At 38.1% G+C, this 14,477-nt stretch overlaps 1 protein-coding gene across 1 annotated transcript; it reads left to right on the forward strand.

Moving 5' to 3' along the window:
• The first annotated feature begins 21 nt into the window (after window positions 1-21).
• TMED5 (transmembrane p24 trafficking protein 5) lies at window positions 22-9,230 on the forward strand. The gene is made up of 4 exons (XM_068406859.1): window positions 22-277; window positions 2,761-2,858; window positions 3,549-3,732; window positions 6,187-9,230. The coding sequence occupies exons 1-4, from the start codon at window positions 86-88 to the stop codon at window positions 6,403-6,405; spliced, it is 693 nt and encodes a 230-aa protein (XP_068262960.1). The 5' UTR covers window positions 22-85; the 3' UTR covers window positions 6,406-9,230.
• Window positions 9,231-14,477: the final 5,247 nt, after the last annotated feature.

The raw sequence follows: 14,477 nt of genomic DNA on the forward strand, positions 1-14,477 counted from the left end.
GCCCCCGGGGGCCGGCCCCGCCCCTCGCTCGCTGCGCGACGGCGGGTGGGCTCCGCGCACGGAGGGCGCCGCCGCCGCCGCCGGGATGGGGCCGTGGCCGTGGCTCCGGCTGCTGCTGGTGCCGCTCGGGTGCTTCGCGCTGCTCCTGCCGCCGCCCGGCGCCGCTGAGTTTAGCCCCTCCCTGGACAGCGACTTCACCTTCACGCTTCCCGCCGGCCGCAAGGAGTGCTTCTACCAGCCCATGCGCAAGGAGGCCTCGCTGGAGCTCGAGTACCAGGTCGGGCAGGGCACGGCAGGGTGGCCCGGCTGCGGGGCCGGCCGGGGTCGTCCCCGGCGGGCGAGGGGCCTCACCGCCAGGTAGCCCTGAAGGGAGCCGGGCGGTCCCGCATCCTGCCGCGACGGCGTCGGTGCCGTCCCTGGGCCGTGGGCGGTGCTGGGCGGTTCGGCTGCCGGTTCCCTGTTACAGAGGGGAGGCTTCGCTGGCGGCGGCTGCACCGCCCGCCCCTGCTGCCGGGAGCTGATTCACGCCTTCCGGGGGGTTCCCCACGCCTCGCCCCGGGCCGCGGCTGGAGCCGCCTCGCTCTCCTCCCCAGCGCGGCCCTGCAAGCGGGCGGTGCCGGGGGCGGCAGAGCAGTCCCGGTGCCCTTCCCCGAGCGGCGGCGCGGGTGCCCCTGCTGCCCGCACGTCCCGGGCCGGGCGGGGTGCGCGCCCTGCCCGCGGCTCGCCGCCGCCCCGCCGTGCTGGGCTCTGCTGGCCTCGTGTAGCGCCCGCGGATCCACGTTGTAATTATACGCTATTAAAAGGTGCATCTTTGGGAGAAAGAAATACTTTTACAGCCTTTTAAAAAATATTCTAATATACTTTTTTTGTTTTAATTTTTCAAGATCTCGAGTTGCCATCCTTTAAAACGGGGAAAATGTAGGAAGTTAACGGCTGTGAGCTTGCATAGTAGCTAAAGCATAACTAAATTGTTGCTCATGCACAAAACCCTTACTTACCCATCTTTGTGTTGATATTAAACACCTTTTATCTCAATGACGAAAGCTTTTCAAAACCAGTCTTGTTTAACTAGACTGACATTAAGGTCTTGATGCCCTTCTTGGGAAGAGTTGAGTTCCCCAGATATCTCTGGGAAAGATCTCAGGCTTTTTTCTTTTTTTTTCTTTCCTTAAAATAAAGACTCTTTTCAGTAGAACAGGCACAGTGAGGGAAGCTGCAGTGAATATTTTCCCATCTAACTGTGCCTCAGAATTGGGTGGGATCTGTCCACCCCCCCCTTTTTTTTTCCTCTACTTCCCAACTGAAAATACAAAGCTGAAACTCCTCATTATTTTCCAATTATTGTTACATGCAGAACTCAACAAGAATGAAAGATTGGGGTGTTCAAGCTTTGTTCAGAGCCCTGGCTAAGCAAAACAGAAGTTTATTTTGAACTGACAAAGTAGTGCAATTTTATTTTAGAGAGAACAAATGTGTACAACTGAATTTATTTCTACTCAGGCATAAATTTCTCCGCACTACTGCTAACAGTAATGATTCATCTTTCTATTTGAATGTGTAGAAAAGAAGCTCTGTATGTCATTGGAAAGAGATTTATTTTGTACTTAATTATCCTGAATTGTTGGTGGCTGAAGCATAGGAGTATTTAATGTAGAGATGGAGGTCATTCTCCAAAGACACTATGCTGATACGAAGTTTTGTTCTGGTTGTTTAGATTGTATCATAGCCCTAAAGGTCTATCACTATGTATGGTTTTCAATTCGATCAGCTGTTAGCTACTAATTTTCCTTGTTCTTTCTCTTTTTTTGGTAAGTCTCGAGTGTCACTTTAAGTCAGTGTAAACTTTGCCCTCAATTTCAGCAGGAGCAGACTGCTATACTCAAATAGCTCTCTAGAAGACAAGCAAACAAAAAAAGCCCTAGCATGGACCTAAGTAATGTCATAAAAATGATCCTGCTCTGCCCCCTTATGCAGTTACTGCCTTCCCTATAGAGAATTTCTACAACACAACAGATGTGGCGATACAACTGTAGCCATGTTATACAGTTAAAGCAGCACAGCTTTGTAATACTGTGTATACACTTGTTATGAGCTTAGGAAGCTAAATGCCTTCAATTCCTTCTACCTTTGGGAAATCAGAATGCCCTGGGAGAATTCAGACCTTAAATCTGCAATAAAAGGTGTGAAGGTCTGTGTTACAGCTTTGATTGGCATAAGAAGTCTTGTCCTGTCTTCTACACTGTTAATTCACCGACCAAAGAGATCTTAGGGATGAAACTGCATAGACTGTGTTCTTCTACAAATATATATGTGTATACACACAAAAGTGACAAATCTTTGTTATAAAAATTTCTTTTCTACCACTGAACTAGCACTGGTACTTACCCATCAATGATGTCTGCCATAGAAATGCTAGATTTAGCCATCTGTTGGTATTCTTACAGGTTGTCTAACCCTGCCCACTGACAAAATCGTATGCATTCTTAGAAATTATTAGGGAAAGGTTCAATATAAGCCCAGCCTAGCACAATTAGATCATATTTAGTTTAAGATTTGAAATGGTTAAAATGCTTTTGGGTTGAACCAATTTTTAATCTGTTTCCAGTTAACTTGGTGTGAACTCATACAGACAGATTCAGCTTTCAGATTCTTTCTGTGTCAGTTTCCTTACCTAAAAATGTTTGTCTTCCCTAAAAATGTTTCCATCAGCAATGCAAACAGGAATTCCACTGGCTGGAGGGTTTTTTCTTTGTTTCACAGGTTCTGGATGGAGCAGGATTAGATGTTGATTTTCATCTGCTGTCTCCAAAAGGTGAAACTCTAGTTTTTGATGAAAGAAAATCAGATGGAGTTCATACGTAAGTTTAAAATCTTCAAACTTAGAAGTGTTATATAAAGTACTTTTCTAGTTTCCTTAACAAATATAACTAAAATAAAGGTTGAGTACTTTTTATTCCTTAGTATTACAAAATACTTTTTAATCGGACAGTTTGAGAATACCAGTTACCTTTTTATAAACACTGAATGCTTTTTACATGGATCTTACCATGAAGTGAAGGATATTGTTGTTCTAATGATAGCTGTTAATGGTCAGTGAACAAAAATAATTATTGTGGAGTTGAAAAAGGTCTCTGCATCTAATATCAAAAGATCTTGTCAGTCATATAAATAATAAGTTGAAAAGTCTCCCATTTTTCCAGTCCTTTTATCAAAATATGTAGTAATTATCATAATTTTAGAGTATAATAATTCCACTCATATCTTTTTTGTAATGATTAACAATTATTCAAAATCCCAATAAAGGAGAATGAAAGCTGCTGTCTCCATCATTTTAAGCCTTTAGAGTCAGTGGGATTGTTTTGCTGTGAATGTGCAATTTGTAATGTGTCTAATTTAGAGTTCTTCTTTTTATATAAAAAGCATATTCAGTTATCTCTAAGTGCATGATTGTCAGTCTTAAAGAGGAAAGTTTGCTTACAAAAACTCACCTTTTGAGAACCAGCACAAAAAGTGTGGTTAATTTAATGACATTTTGCTTATATACACAGGGTGGAAACAGAAGATGGGGATTACATGTTCTGCTTTGACAACACATTCAGTACCATTTCTGAAAAGGTGATTTTCTTTGAACTGATCCTGGACAATATGGGAGAAGATGGACAAGATCAGGAAGACTGGAAGAAGTATGTTACAGGCACAGATCTCCTAGATATGAAATTGGAAGACATTCTGGTTAGTATTTGATCTTTATTCTTTCGAATGTAAGAACATTTGGAAAAAAACTCAGTGTCATTTAGCCATTCTGCCTTGGTCTGGTGCATCATCCTGGAAACTATTCCAGTTCCATATATTGCTTTTACTGACACATGAAGCCTAGCACCATGGACCTCTTGCTTCCACACAGAAGCCTGGGAATATTTTCAGAATAGATCCTTAATCAGCAAGAAGCAACTACCTAGCACTCAAAGAGACTCTGTTTCCAATTCAGCTTCCTTTCTTCCTACTGCTAAAATGGGACATTTTTCCCTAGCAGCAATGAAATTAACATCTATAGTATTAAGGTATTGCTTAATCCAAATGATGTAGTTGGAATCACTGCATAGATTTTTATCAGTGTTTGAAAATTAAGTACTGGGTCAGCCTCTTCCCATCTTTGCAGAAGTGCCCCAACCAGTGTATGGATTAATATTTCCATCTGCAATAATTTATATATTACTTTATTATCTTTTTTCCCCAAAAAAATTATTTCCATATTTTCAAACTAATAAACAGGACAAGAGTCAAATCTGTACTACACCAGAGATTTACCTTTGCAGACATTCTATGAATGGTAACGCTTGCTTAAAGTGTACACTGACCCTGTTTGATGTGGGATGAACACTACTGCTGAGTCAAAGCTTTTATTTCCTTTCATGATCATTAAATGTTGAAATTACTCTAGAAGCAGGGGATAGTTTGGTGTTTCTGTACCACTGTTCTTTAGTGCTTGGTAGAATGCAGTAAGCCATTGTTCATTTGCTCGTAGCTACAGACAACAAGTATCTTAAAAAAAACACCAAAAAAACCCCCACACACCAAACCAACATCCACAAACACTTACTGAATACACTGATGTAGAGAAGGACATTGTGTTCTATTTATTGCAGTAAACAAAATGCAGATTTTTAAACAACAAACAATGTTTAAGATCTTTTATAGGTGTACGATACACTTTTAAATAGTTAAAACCAAACACGGTATCTGAAAAACTGGCCAGATCCTTTTTAAAACTGGTGATCAAGACAATTAGAAAAAACAAAGTTTATAGGGGAAATTGTGAAGAAAATCCTTCTCACACTAATCACAAGCAGTAGGTGGATGGATTTGATAGCTACTTGTGTATATACTGGTATCTCTTCCAAAAATAAAAAAAAAAATGCAGAACTTGTCTTTGTTTGAGGCCCTTGCAGATCTTACCAAGTAGGTAATTTTTGTAAAGTTGACTAAGTAAACAACGGCGTCAAGTACTAATGTTAAGTTATTACTTTACTTGCAAGTTCTGTGAAGATTTACATAAACACTTAGTAGTTTAACTTTTTAAAGACAACGTATTTGCTGGGGAAAATGGGGAATTGTTTTATTTTTAAGGCTCTCTTACGGTTTTGATATTCCTCATTGTGTAACATATGAACTTTAGTATCATCATAAAATTATTTGGCTTCCAAAAATAGCTCTTTTGAAATATTTGTTAAATATGCAACAGAGAAAATGTCCATAGAGAAAATGTTGCTACTGGGTTTCACTTTTTTTTTAAACTTACAGCCTTCTGTTACTGCACACATTACTCTTCTCACTAAAAGTTACTAAAAAGGATCCCATAATTATACCAAGAATGTAAATCAGCACTTCATGAGAACAGCTTTTAGGTTGTGACTATCTATTATGTTGTGGATGAAACTTTTACAGATTATAGGACCAGGTGTTTACTTTGTAAATGCAGAATAAGGAGTGGATCTTGAGCTGCTGTTGTTACGGCCAGAGTGTTCATGTACTTCCTCTGGTTCCCTGAGATGCACTGTGTGTCCTTTGTAAGACCTCCAGTGGCCCTATTCACAATCTGTTGTCAAAATTCTGCTTTAATATCAAAGCTAAAGCAGCAGGTTATAGACACTACAGTGAAAGCATAAAAAGAAGATGGGAATATAGCATTACTGTACTTCTTTTGCTACATCTATAGTCCTGATGGTAATTTGCATTAAAAAGTGCCTTAAGTTGATTATACAGCAGAAGAAAAAACTATGTTTGTCTACTACTACATAACTTAAGACTAGTTCTGTAGAGATCACTGTTTTTTAGTTTTCTGAATATCTGGAATCTCAGTTTCCCAAGATACATGGAATATTTAAAAACTTATTTTAGGTTTGATTTCTCTCTTACCTCCCTAGCCTGTAAAAGTGAAAGAACAGATTACTATAGAACCTTAATGCTATATTAATTAAGCCTTTTTAGGTGATATAAACAGGCTAGACAAATTAATGAAAACTCTGTGACAAGGTATATATTTTAAAGTGAAATTAACTGTCTACTTGGCAAGAAATTAAGATTTCAGGTGGCAATACAGTATTAATATTTTGTATATGTTGCAAGCTATAAGTTTAATTCAAGTGTTCTTTTTTCTTTTAAGAATACTCTTTTGTTACTTACCAGGAATCCATCAACAGCGTCAAAAACAGATTAAGCAAAAGTGCCCAGATTCAGACCCTGCTCAGAGCATTTGAGGCTCGTGACCGAAATATACAAGAAAGCAACTTTGACAGAGTGAATTTCTGGTCCATGGTCAACTTGGGAGTAATGGTGGTGGTATCAGCTGTTCAGGTTTACATGTTGAAAAGTCTCTTTGAAGACAAGAGGAAAAGTAGAACTTGATATTCAGTATGATCATAACAATATTACTGGTATGGGGGGAGGGTAGAACAATAAACTACTACAGTAAAAAAAATTAAAAAAAGAAAAACATGACCTTTCAGGCTCTTTTGAACAGGCAGAAGACATCAGGTTTTCAATTAATTTTGGGCTTTTTTTTTTTTTAACATCAACAGAATGCCTTGCCCCAAGCTCTTCCATGTTTGCAAGTGCTACTAACTACTTTTTTTGTACTTGTGGTAGTTAACAACCATTAACCAATGCTAACTTATGCATAGCACACAGGATACTCGGTGCATATGCAAAGTAGTGTTAATACTGTCATTTTTTTCATGTTCACTTAAAACTTTAAATGGTAACTTAGACATTGGTTTATTTGCTGTTAAACATGGAGTGAATTTACATATGTGCCTAAATGTTTACAGGATTGGGGCCCACAGGGGTAGTCTGTAGTTACTGTCATTTATCTTCAAAGTTATGTGTTTTTTAAAATCCTCAGCTTTTGTTGTATGGCACCATGGAGAAACACTGGGCTAACATTGAGAACAAATGGAGAACTCTCTTTATATACAGATGACTAACATCAGCACTTTAAAATAAAGCACCATCACTGTGAAATTGATTCAGTGTTGAAAAGAATTGGAGAAAATAGGTGCAATTCCCATTCATAAATCATTCTGTCCTGTAGTTGTACAACCCTATTTTCCTTTTTGGCTGTTGCAAGAGATTCAAGAAACAAGTGACTATATGGTATACAAACAAATGCATACACACGTTGAAGTATGGTTTGCGAACTCTTACTTACTGTAACCTCATGTAACAGATAATTTTCAAGAAGTCATTTCTCATATTATTCTTTCCCTTTAATAAAGGGGGGGGGGTGTCACAGTATGTTAAAACGTTACCTTAACATTAATTTCTGTAGTCTCAAAATTCCTCTTATTTGCAAATTTATTTTTTATTAGTTTTTGTCTACTGCATCTATGACTAATGTAGCAGTTAATAGGATGACTTACATCGGCACGAAAAAACAAAGCTGTTCACCTAAACTTTCCCTTTTTGCTCACCTTCACAAGTCTCTTAGCTGTGCAAGTACACTCAGTTCATATGAGCGGTGTTTCTGTATCTATTTATGAGTAAGGCATGAATTACATGAGCAATAAGTAAAGGCTTCAAATTTTAGGATCAACTGAATATGTAATAATCACTTAACTAAGGCAAAGCTATCCTGCAATCAGTAATTTCAAGATGAAGTGGCTTTTAACAGTGAAGTAAGAGTATGGAGGAGTTTTGCCAAAACCCCTGGTGCGTGAGAATTAACTTTTTTTAATAGTTCAAAGTTAGTCATTTTTACAGTGTGCCAAGTCACTGAAACTTCCTGTACAAATGTGTTAAAAACACTTCTGTGATGAAATGCATTTTGAAAAACACTTCCTTAAAAAAACACTTTAAAAAAAGTGTTTTAAAAAAAGTGTATGTATTGGTGTTCTGCCTGTTGGGTCATCTGGGTGTGAACAGCAGAATTGCAACTTTGATACTTTCTATGATTAAAAAACAGGAAAATATGAAACAGGGTCAGTAGATGCATGAAGAAACACTGTTCAAATGAAGCAGATGCTAGCAAGGGCTACAGTAGATAGAAACAGCGCTTTAACTTCAGGCAATGGGACCTAGCAATAACATTTTTAAATAGTTTTTATAAGCAAAAGTATTATTCCTTACAGAACTTGTTATAGAGGGCTCCAAAGGCTGTTGAGCTTTTTCTTTATGCAAAGCTGTGTCCAAAATAAGATTGTTTCCCTTTAGGGTTCTGCGTATCTTCTTCTTCCACATGATGCTTTCTGTTCTAAACTGCCTGGAATTAGAAAGCTTATTTCTGTGATCAGGTCAAGACTCTAGGAAGTTAATTCTTTCTGCTAGAGTGGCAAATAAATTTTTATGCCATTTCCATGTACATCTCCCAGTACCAGTGTACCATGTATCTACATCAGGGCATAAGCCAAAGCTCACCGACATCAACTTCCAAGCTTTTGATCAGGTCCCTTCAGGACAGGCAAATAAGATTCTTAGGGCTCTGCCCCTTTTGCTAGAAAAGGAGATCTGTCTTTGCTTGCATCACCACGAGTGTCATGCTACAAGCCATCTGCAAAATGCTCAACCAGCTCTGGGAAGCTGCAGCTAAGACACCTACCTCTTATATCAATGCTACTAAATTCTAGATTCCAGCTTAGACCTCCAACAGATGAGCTCTGCCAAGTCTTCCAAGGGCACCTCGAGTAAACAGGTTCTCCAGCTGTTCTGCTGTGCCTCTCTGACAGCGGTTATATATCCAGTGGCAAAACAGTATGGTGTATTAGCTTAAGCTGCTACTGAATGCAGACTTCTCTGATCAAAGACACAGGACTGAATTGCAGCTGTTTCTCTGATTACAAATAGCAGTCTCTAGTAGAAAGAAAATAATGCAACAATTGTCAGCAGAGTTCATCTGGAAGAAATTACTATTTTGGAACTGAAAGACCTCTGACTGTATTTTCTCCCCATTCAAGGTTCATTACAGAAAACAAAATAGGGAATAACCATAAAGGTAACTGTGCTTTGACTTTGGCAGCTGGAATATGTTTTATCATAAGTGAAGGATTTGGCATTTAAACTTGCAGCTAAATAAAATTTCATTTTGATTTTGAAGAGTAGATTGCTTTTGATTGTATAAAATTTACAAAGGAGAATATAAATAAATTTTTTTCTTAATGGACTTTTTATTCAGAATTTAATGTTTTAAGATTTGCAGGTGTTGAATAAAATTATGCAAAACTGACATTTTCAATAAAGTTTAAACGTGTTTGTGTTCTTTGTTTTATAATGAAGGAAGAATGCTTTACCTATGAATGCTGCAAAAGATAAAGGATGCTAAGCTAACAAGAACTTTGTTTTTAGTAATGCAGTTTTTTCATTTCTTCCTCATGCAGTGTTCAAATTTTGTTCTTATTCACTGTAACCCAAAATCAACTTTATCAATGCAAATAACATAAGATTTACATAGGTGTCAGATCAGAATGACACCAACCTCTGATCTTTGTAACAGAAAATACATTTAGCTTTGAAGTTAATCAGATGCGCGTCAGGTATGAACCTTAGGGGGTTTTTTTTTTCCAGTATTTGCACCTTAATTAATACTTACATTCCATATTGCACCTGCAGTTTATTACACACACACCCACCCACAGAACAGCATAGTTTCCAGTTACACAGGCAATAAGGTTAGGAGCAATTCTGGGAATAACAGTGGGTACTGTCTTGCGCAAAGTTATAGTAGAGGTCAATAATACGGAGACTAGTAAAGTTCTGTGTTCACAGCCAACGACAGTCAGACCTTCAGGCCAGTCTAAGTCAAGCTAGCTTGGTATTAAATCAGCATCTGTGACTTTGGGAAACTGTTTCTAGTTGAGTGTTACTTGTTAGTAACTAAACCAAGTCCCAGGTTTCTCACCTCAAAAAAAAAAAGTGAGGACATAGCCCAAGGAACAGATGATGGAAATTTGGAAGCTTGTGATACCACAGAAAGAGCAGCAAACTGACACTTGAACTCAAAAAATACTTTACTGCTCTAACCCAATGGCCATCTGTCCTCATAAACCCCTTTTTTAGAAAGGATTTTACAGAAGGTACTTTGTCTTGGTAAGTTGTTCTAACTTGGGTGCATGCTTGTGTATTTCCAATTAACAGCAGTACATAAGTCACATGAAACTATGAGAAGAATTTTTAAAAATATTTTTCAGCAGCAAACATCAGCTGACATCATCTGATGACCTCTTGAGTGCTTCCATTAATTCTTATATTTTCCTCCTCTAAAGAAACAATTTATTTCACAATATAAGTATTTTAATTTCTGATTAGGTATAGTCAACATTAAAAATAAACACCTAGGGAAAAATAGGAAAACAGGGAAGTAGTATCACAGAATATCAAACTGTAGCAATTAGGAATCCCATAATATAAATTACTAGTAGTTATTAATAATGTAATAATTTCACATTATTTGTAAGAGAATATGTAAGATACTGAGACTAAAAGCTCAAAATTTTAGAACAGTTTTTTCAGCTTAATCAAGTAATACACATGACAAGTCCGAGCTTGTTTACCGTTTCGTAAGACTCCCAAGAAACCTCAGCCTGTCCGGAAGCCTGCTAACCACATTGTTCAAATAATGAAACAGGAACTTTTTTGTACTGCGTTTTGGATCTATGAAGTAGATATCATAAAGTACTAAGGTACAATGTTATGTTGCGATTGGGTAATTAATGCTAGAAGGAACAGCGGTTTGACTTGAAAAGGTACACGCACAGTGAAAATTATCAAAAGCCATTTTGGACAAAGACATCAGAAACACATGCAAAAGTTCCTTTTCCCAGTCTCTCAAAGTGCGCACTGTGAGAAATGACACCTTCAGTCTTCTTCCTATGTACAACCCAAAACTCTTGTACCTCAGACTGGCACAGGCCCGTTGCATCTCACATACTCAGCAGTGCAGCGCTCCCTTGTTTAAGGCAGCTTGTTTGTCAGGTTGCAGCACTATCCTCAGAGTCCATGACCATGTGGTACAGTGGTTAGACTACCGTGTTAAAAATGTTATTCAACCAGCCACAGCAATTGTTTGTTTTTTTTTTTCTTTTCCGAGTCTTTTTAAAATAAATATTTACATGGCAATCTGTCCTAAAGACTCATTATCCCCAACAGTTAATTGAGACAGCCTGCAACTAAGTAGATTGAGCTATATTGGATGTCTTTAAAAATTAAGAGTTCTGTGCCTTCCCTGGTTTCAAAGAACAATTCTATTTGAGACTGTTTAATTTTAGAACTTATGAACTTTTGGTGCAGACAGGAAACATACAACTCTTAGTTACTGCTGAGAAAAGGCTTACATTAAGCCCTTCCTTTTCCCTGCTTTCCCCCTGCTCCAGTAGCACCCTATCACAGAAACTCACTGTTCATACAGGAGGAATGAACAGTACAGAGGTGAGCACCATATTCATATATTACTGCAGAGCAGATCAAAAGCTATATGCCTTATTGTACGATTTTGTTTTCAAAACCAATAATTTACTTAAGGTAACTGTTGATTTTTATCACAGGTAAAGATAATAAAATAATAATTAAAATAATTTTTAAAAATTAAACACACTTACACTGCTGAAGCTTCACCAGAAGCATCTGAATTACATCATCTTCTCTCATACTATCAGTTGCTATAGTTGAGGACAGTTGAGACTTGGAACCCATACAGCTCACAAGTCCCTTTCTACCCTTAGTGTGTACCAAGTTTCTGGAAACAAGATATCCTTCTTCAATCGCCATCTGGTACCTGCCAAATCGAAATACAGGTGTATGAGGAAGGCATAGAGTTGCCAAGAGAAAAGTTGCAGAAGCATGTATCTATAGTCTGTATCTTTATTTCAATGTTATGTTAAAGGACCTGACATTTAACTATCTAACTAAGGTAAATTTTTCTGTTTTGCTGGAGAATTTCAGGGAGTGGTAAAAATCAAAGTTAAAAGATACCCATTACTGTCCATACAAAAAGCTTCTGACAGTTCAATTAATCCCAGTTCCAACCAGTTACTGAGAAGACTCTTGATTACATTCTCTGGACAGGAAAAGGGCAGAACCAGACCCCACCACACCCCCTCCCTCCAAAGCCCTGAGCATGCTTCAGCCGTTGTTCTGTTATGCTGCCCCTCCTGAAATCATTCTTCCCAGTCACTTCTCTCCCACAAGATCACACAAGACTAGCAAGAAGGAAGCAGGCCCAGGCACCAAGTGGCCAAAAAAATAGGAGTTCCCATTCCAAAGCTTCAGTGCATACCTTTGAGTGACTGTGGGACAGGTGAGCGAGCACCTACTATACCTGGGCTCATTACCTCAAGCAGAGAAGAAAAAGCATGGGAGGAAAGAAGGCAAGGATTGAATTAGCATTTTTTTTTTAACACTCCATCGAAGGCTGTCTTTTTAACAAGCATTTCACAGCCCACTTAAAAACTTCCTTAAAAATAATAAATTCCTATTGTAATTAAATACATTCACATTATTTCTCATTGTATTACTCGGACTTGTGTATTTCTATACATAAGTATACGTATTACATACACTTACATATACATACTTTTTTGCAACAAGCCAGTTAGCCTCCCTCGTCAGTTTGTCAGAAAGACAGTTCTGAGTGTGGATTTTGTACAAAAAGCATCACTTTCCCTAACCAAGGAATTCTGAATTATCTTGATCAATTCTTAGCTCTACCTTATATTCTTCCCCATTTTAGGCTTACCTTTTCCTCTGGCTACTACTACAAATGTATTTTAACATTCTACAGCCTGAAAACCTTCCCAATTGTTCATTATTTCCTTTCCCCTGAATTTCCAACCATTGTTGATAATCTCTAGAATTTTACTATCTTCCTGGTTTCCAATCTCTGTTATGCAACTAATTTGTGAAGTTATAAATATCAAGTTAGAGCAAACAGGTGAAAAGCACAAAGTCAGCAACCTTAGTAATGTTTATGAAAGAGAAACATGTACAGAGCAAAGCAATAACTATCACATTGGAGGATGACACGAGTGAATACAATAATAAAAGTTTTGTGAGTATTCATTAGGGAATAGCAGAGCACAAATGAAGTATTTTGAAATGGCGCTTACAGAAGAACAAACTTTATTTAGAGCAAGACAGAACTATTAATTAGCTTCTTGCTATAAATAGGTTTTGAAGCAAATGAGCTTATTAGAGTAAGGCCGCAAATGTCAAGATTGCAAGTTAATGCTACCACACTGGACATTAAGTAAACGGAAAACTAGGAAACCAAAACCACATGGAAGTCAATGCCAAACACAAAATAGCTAATAATGGGAAGAGAACAGGATATTGTTAAATTCAGAAGCTGGAAACATAAATTAGAACAAGTGAAAAGGAAATACACACTAGTGAAATAATATCAGTGAACAGATTAAGAGAAAGATGACATGAAAAGAACTGTATAAGCCACAGCTGTATTTGAAAAACTAGTATCTGCAAGGCAAAATATTTTGGTATCAATGAAAACCAGAACAACTGTTGATGTTATGGTATACGGATCTCAATGCTGGAATATGAAAAAAGCTGATTAAAAAAAAATAGCAGAGATGAGCTAGCTGAGAGGAACATTAAGGGATTCAGAAATGCGAAACAAAAACATCATGACAATACAAAAGCTTGTGTTTCATTATTGCTGAACGATAGGAATGAAAGACTAGCAAAAGCATCAAATTCCAAGCTCATTCTCGGACTGCGCACAGCTTCTACTTGTACTCATTTTTGCTTTTCTTTCTATTGTTCTGTCTTTTCTAGAAGATGGTCATTCCCCTTTCAACTTTCTTCAGGGACTCCAAAGGAGTCTCTTTTCCCCTGTCTTTCTCTTCCTTATACCTCACCTATAGATGATCCAATTTACAAAAAAACAAAATCAACTTTTCTACAAACCAGGTTTACAACTTGGATTTTCTTTTCTCACGCATTACTATGTTTTCTGACCAAACTGGGATCTCAACAGATCTGACACCTCCTCCTGTGTGTTTAGCCATCAGCTTAAGTTCAGCATTGACCAAACACACCTCACTATCCTAAACCCTTTTCTCCGTTTCTAGAAAACTTAATTCTCTGCCATCATACTCTTAACTTCAGTGTTACTTTTCATTCAGGCAGACGTAAAGGAACTAGAGAGGTGACACAATTTAAAGCCTGAAAATATTACCTGCATAGCATTTCCCAGATTCATCCTCTTCCCTCTGTGCACAGAACTGATGCTCCTGTCCAGTTCATTCTTATCACTGTGTACTGACTATTGCTCCATCTCCAGCCTTGGCATATTCCATCTCAATTCACCATTTTCCTTTTAAAATATAACACTAAAGATCACTTTAATAGGATGTTCCAAAGACATGACCATTTTTCTGTTTATACACTTATCTTTCCCCCCCACTCCCTAAACAACTGTTTGTCTTCACCTTCAAGGCCTTTTTTGGTTTATTTTTGTATTCATGTTAAATCAA

The sequence above is a fragment of the Nyctibius grandis genome, chromosome 8, assembly GCF_013368605.1.
Source record: "Nyctibius grandis isolate bNycGra1 chromosome 8, bNycGra1.pri, whole genome shotgun sequence".
Classification (NCBI taxonomy): Eukaryota; Metazoa; Chordata; class Aves; order Nyctibiiformes; family Nyctibiidae; genus Nyctibius; species Nyctibius grandis.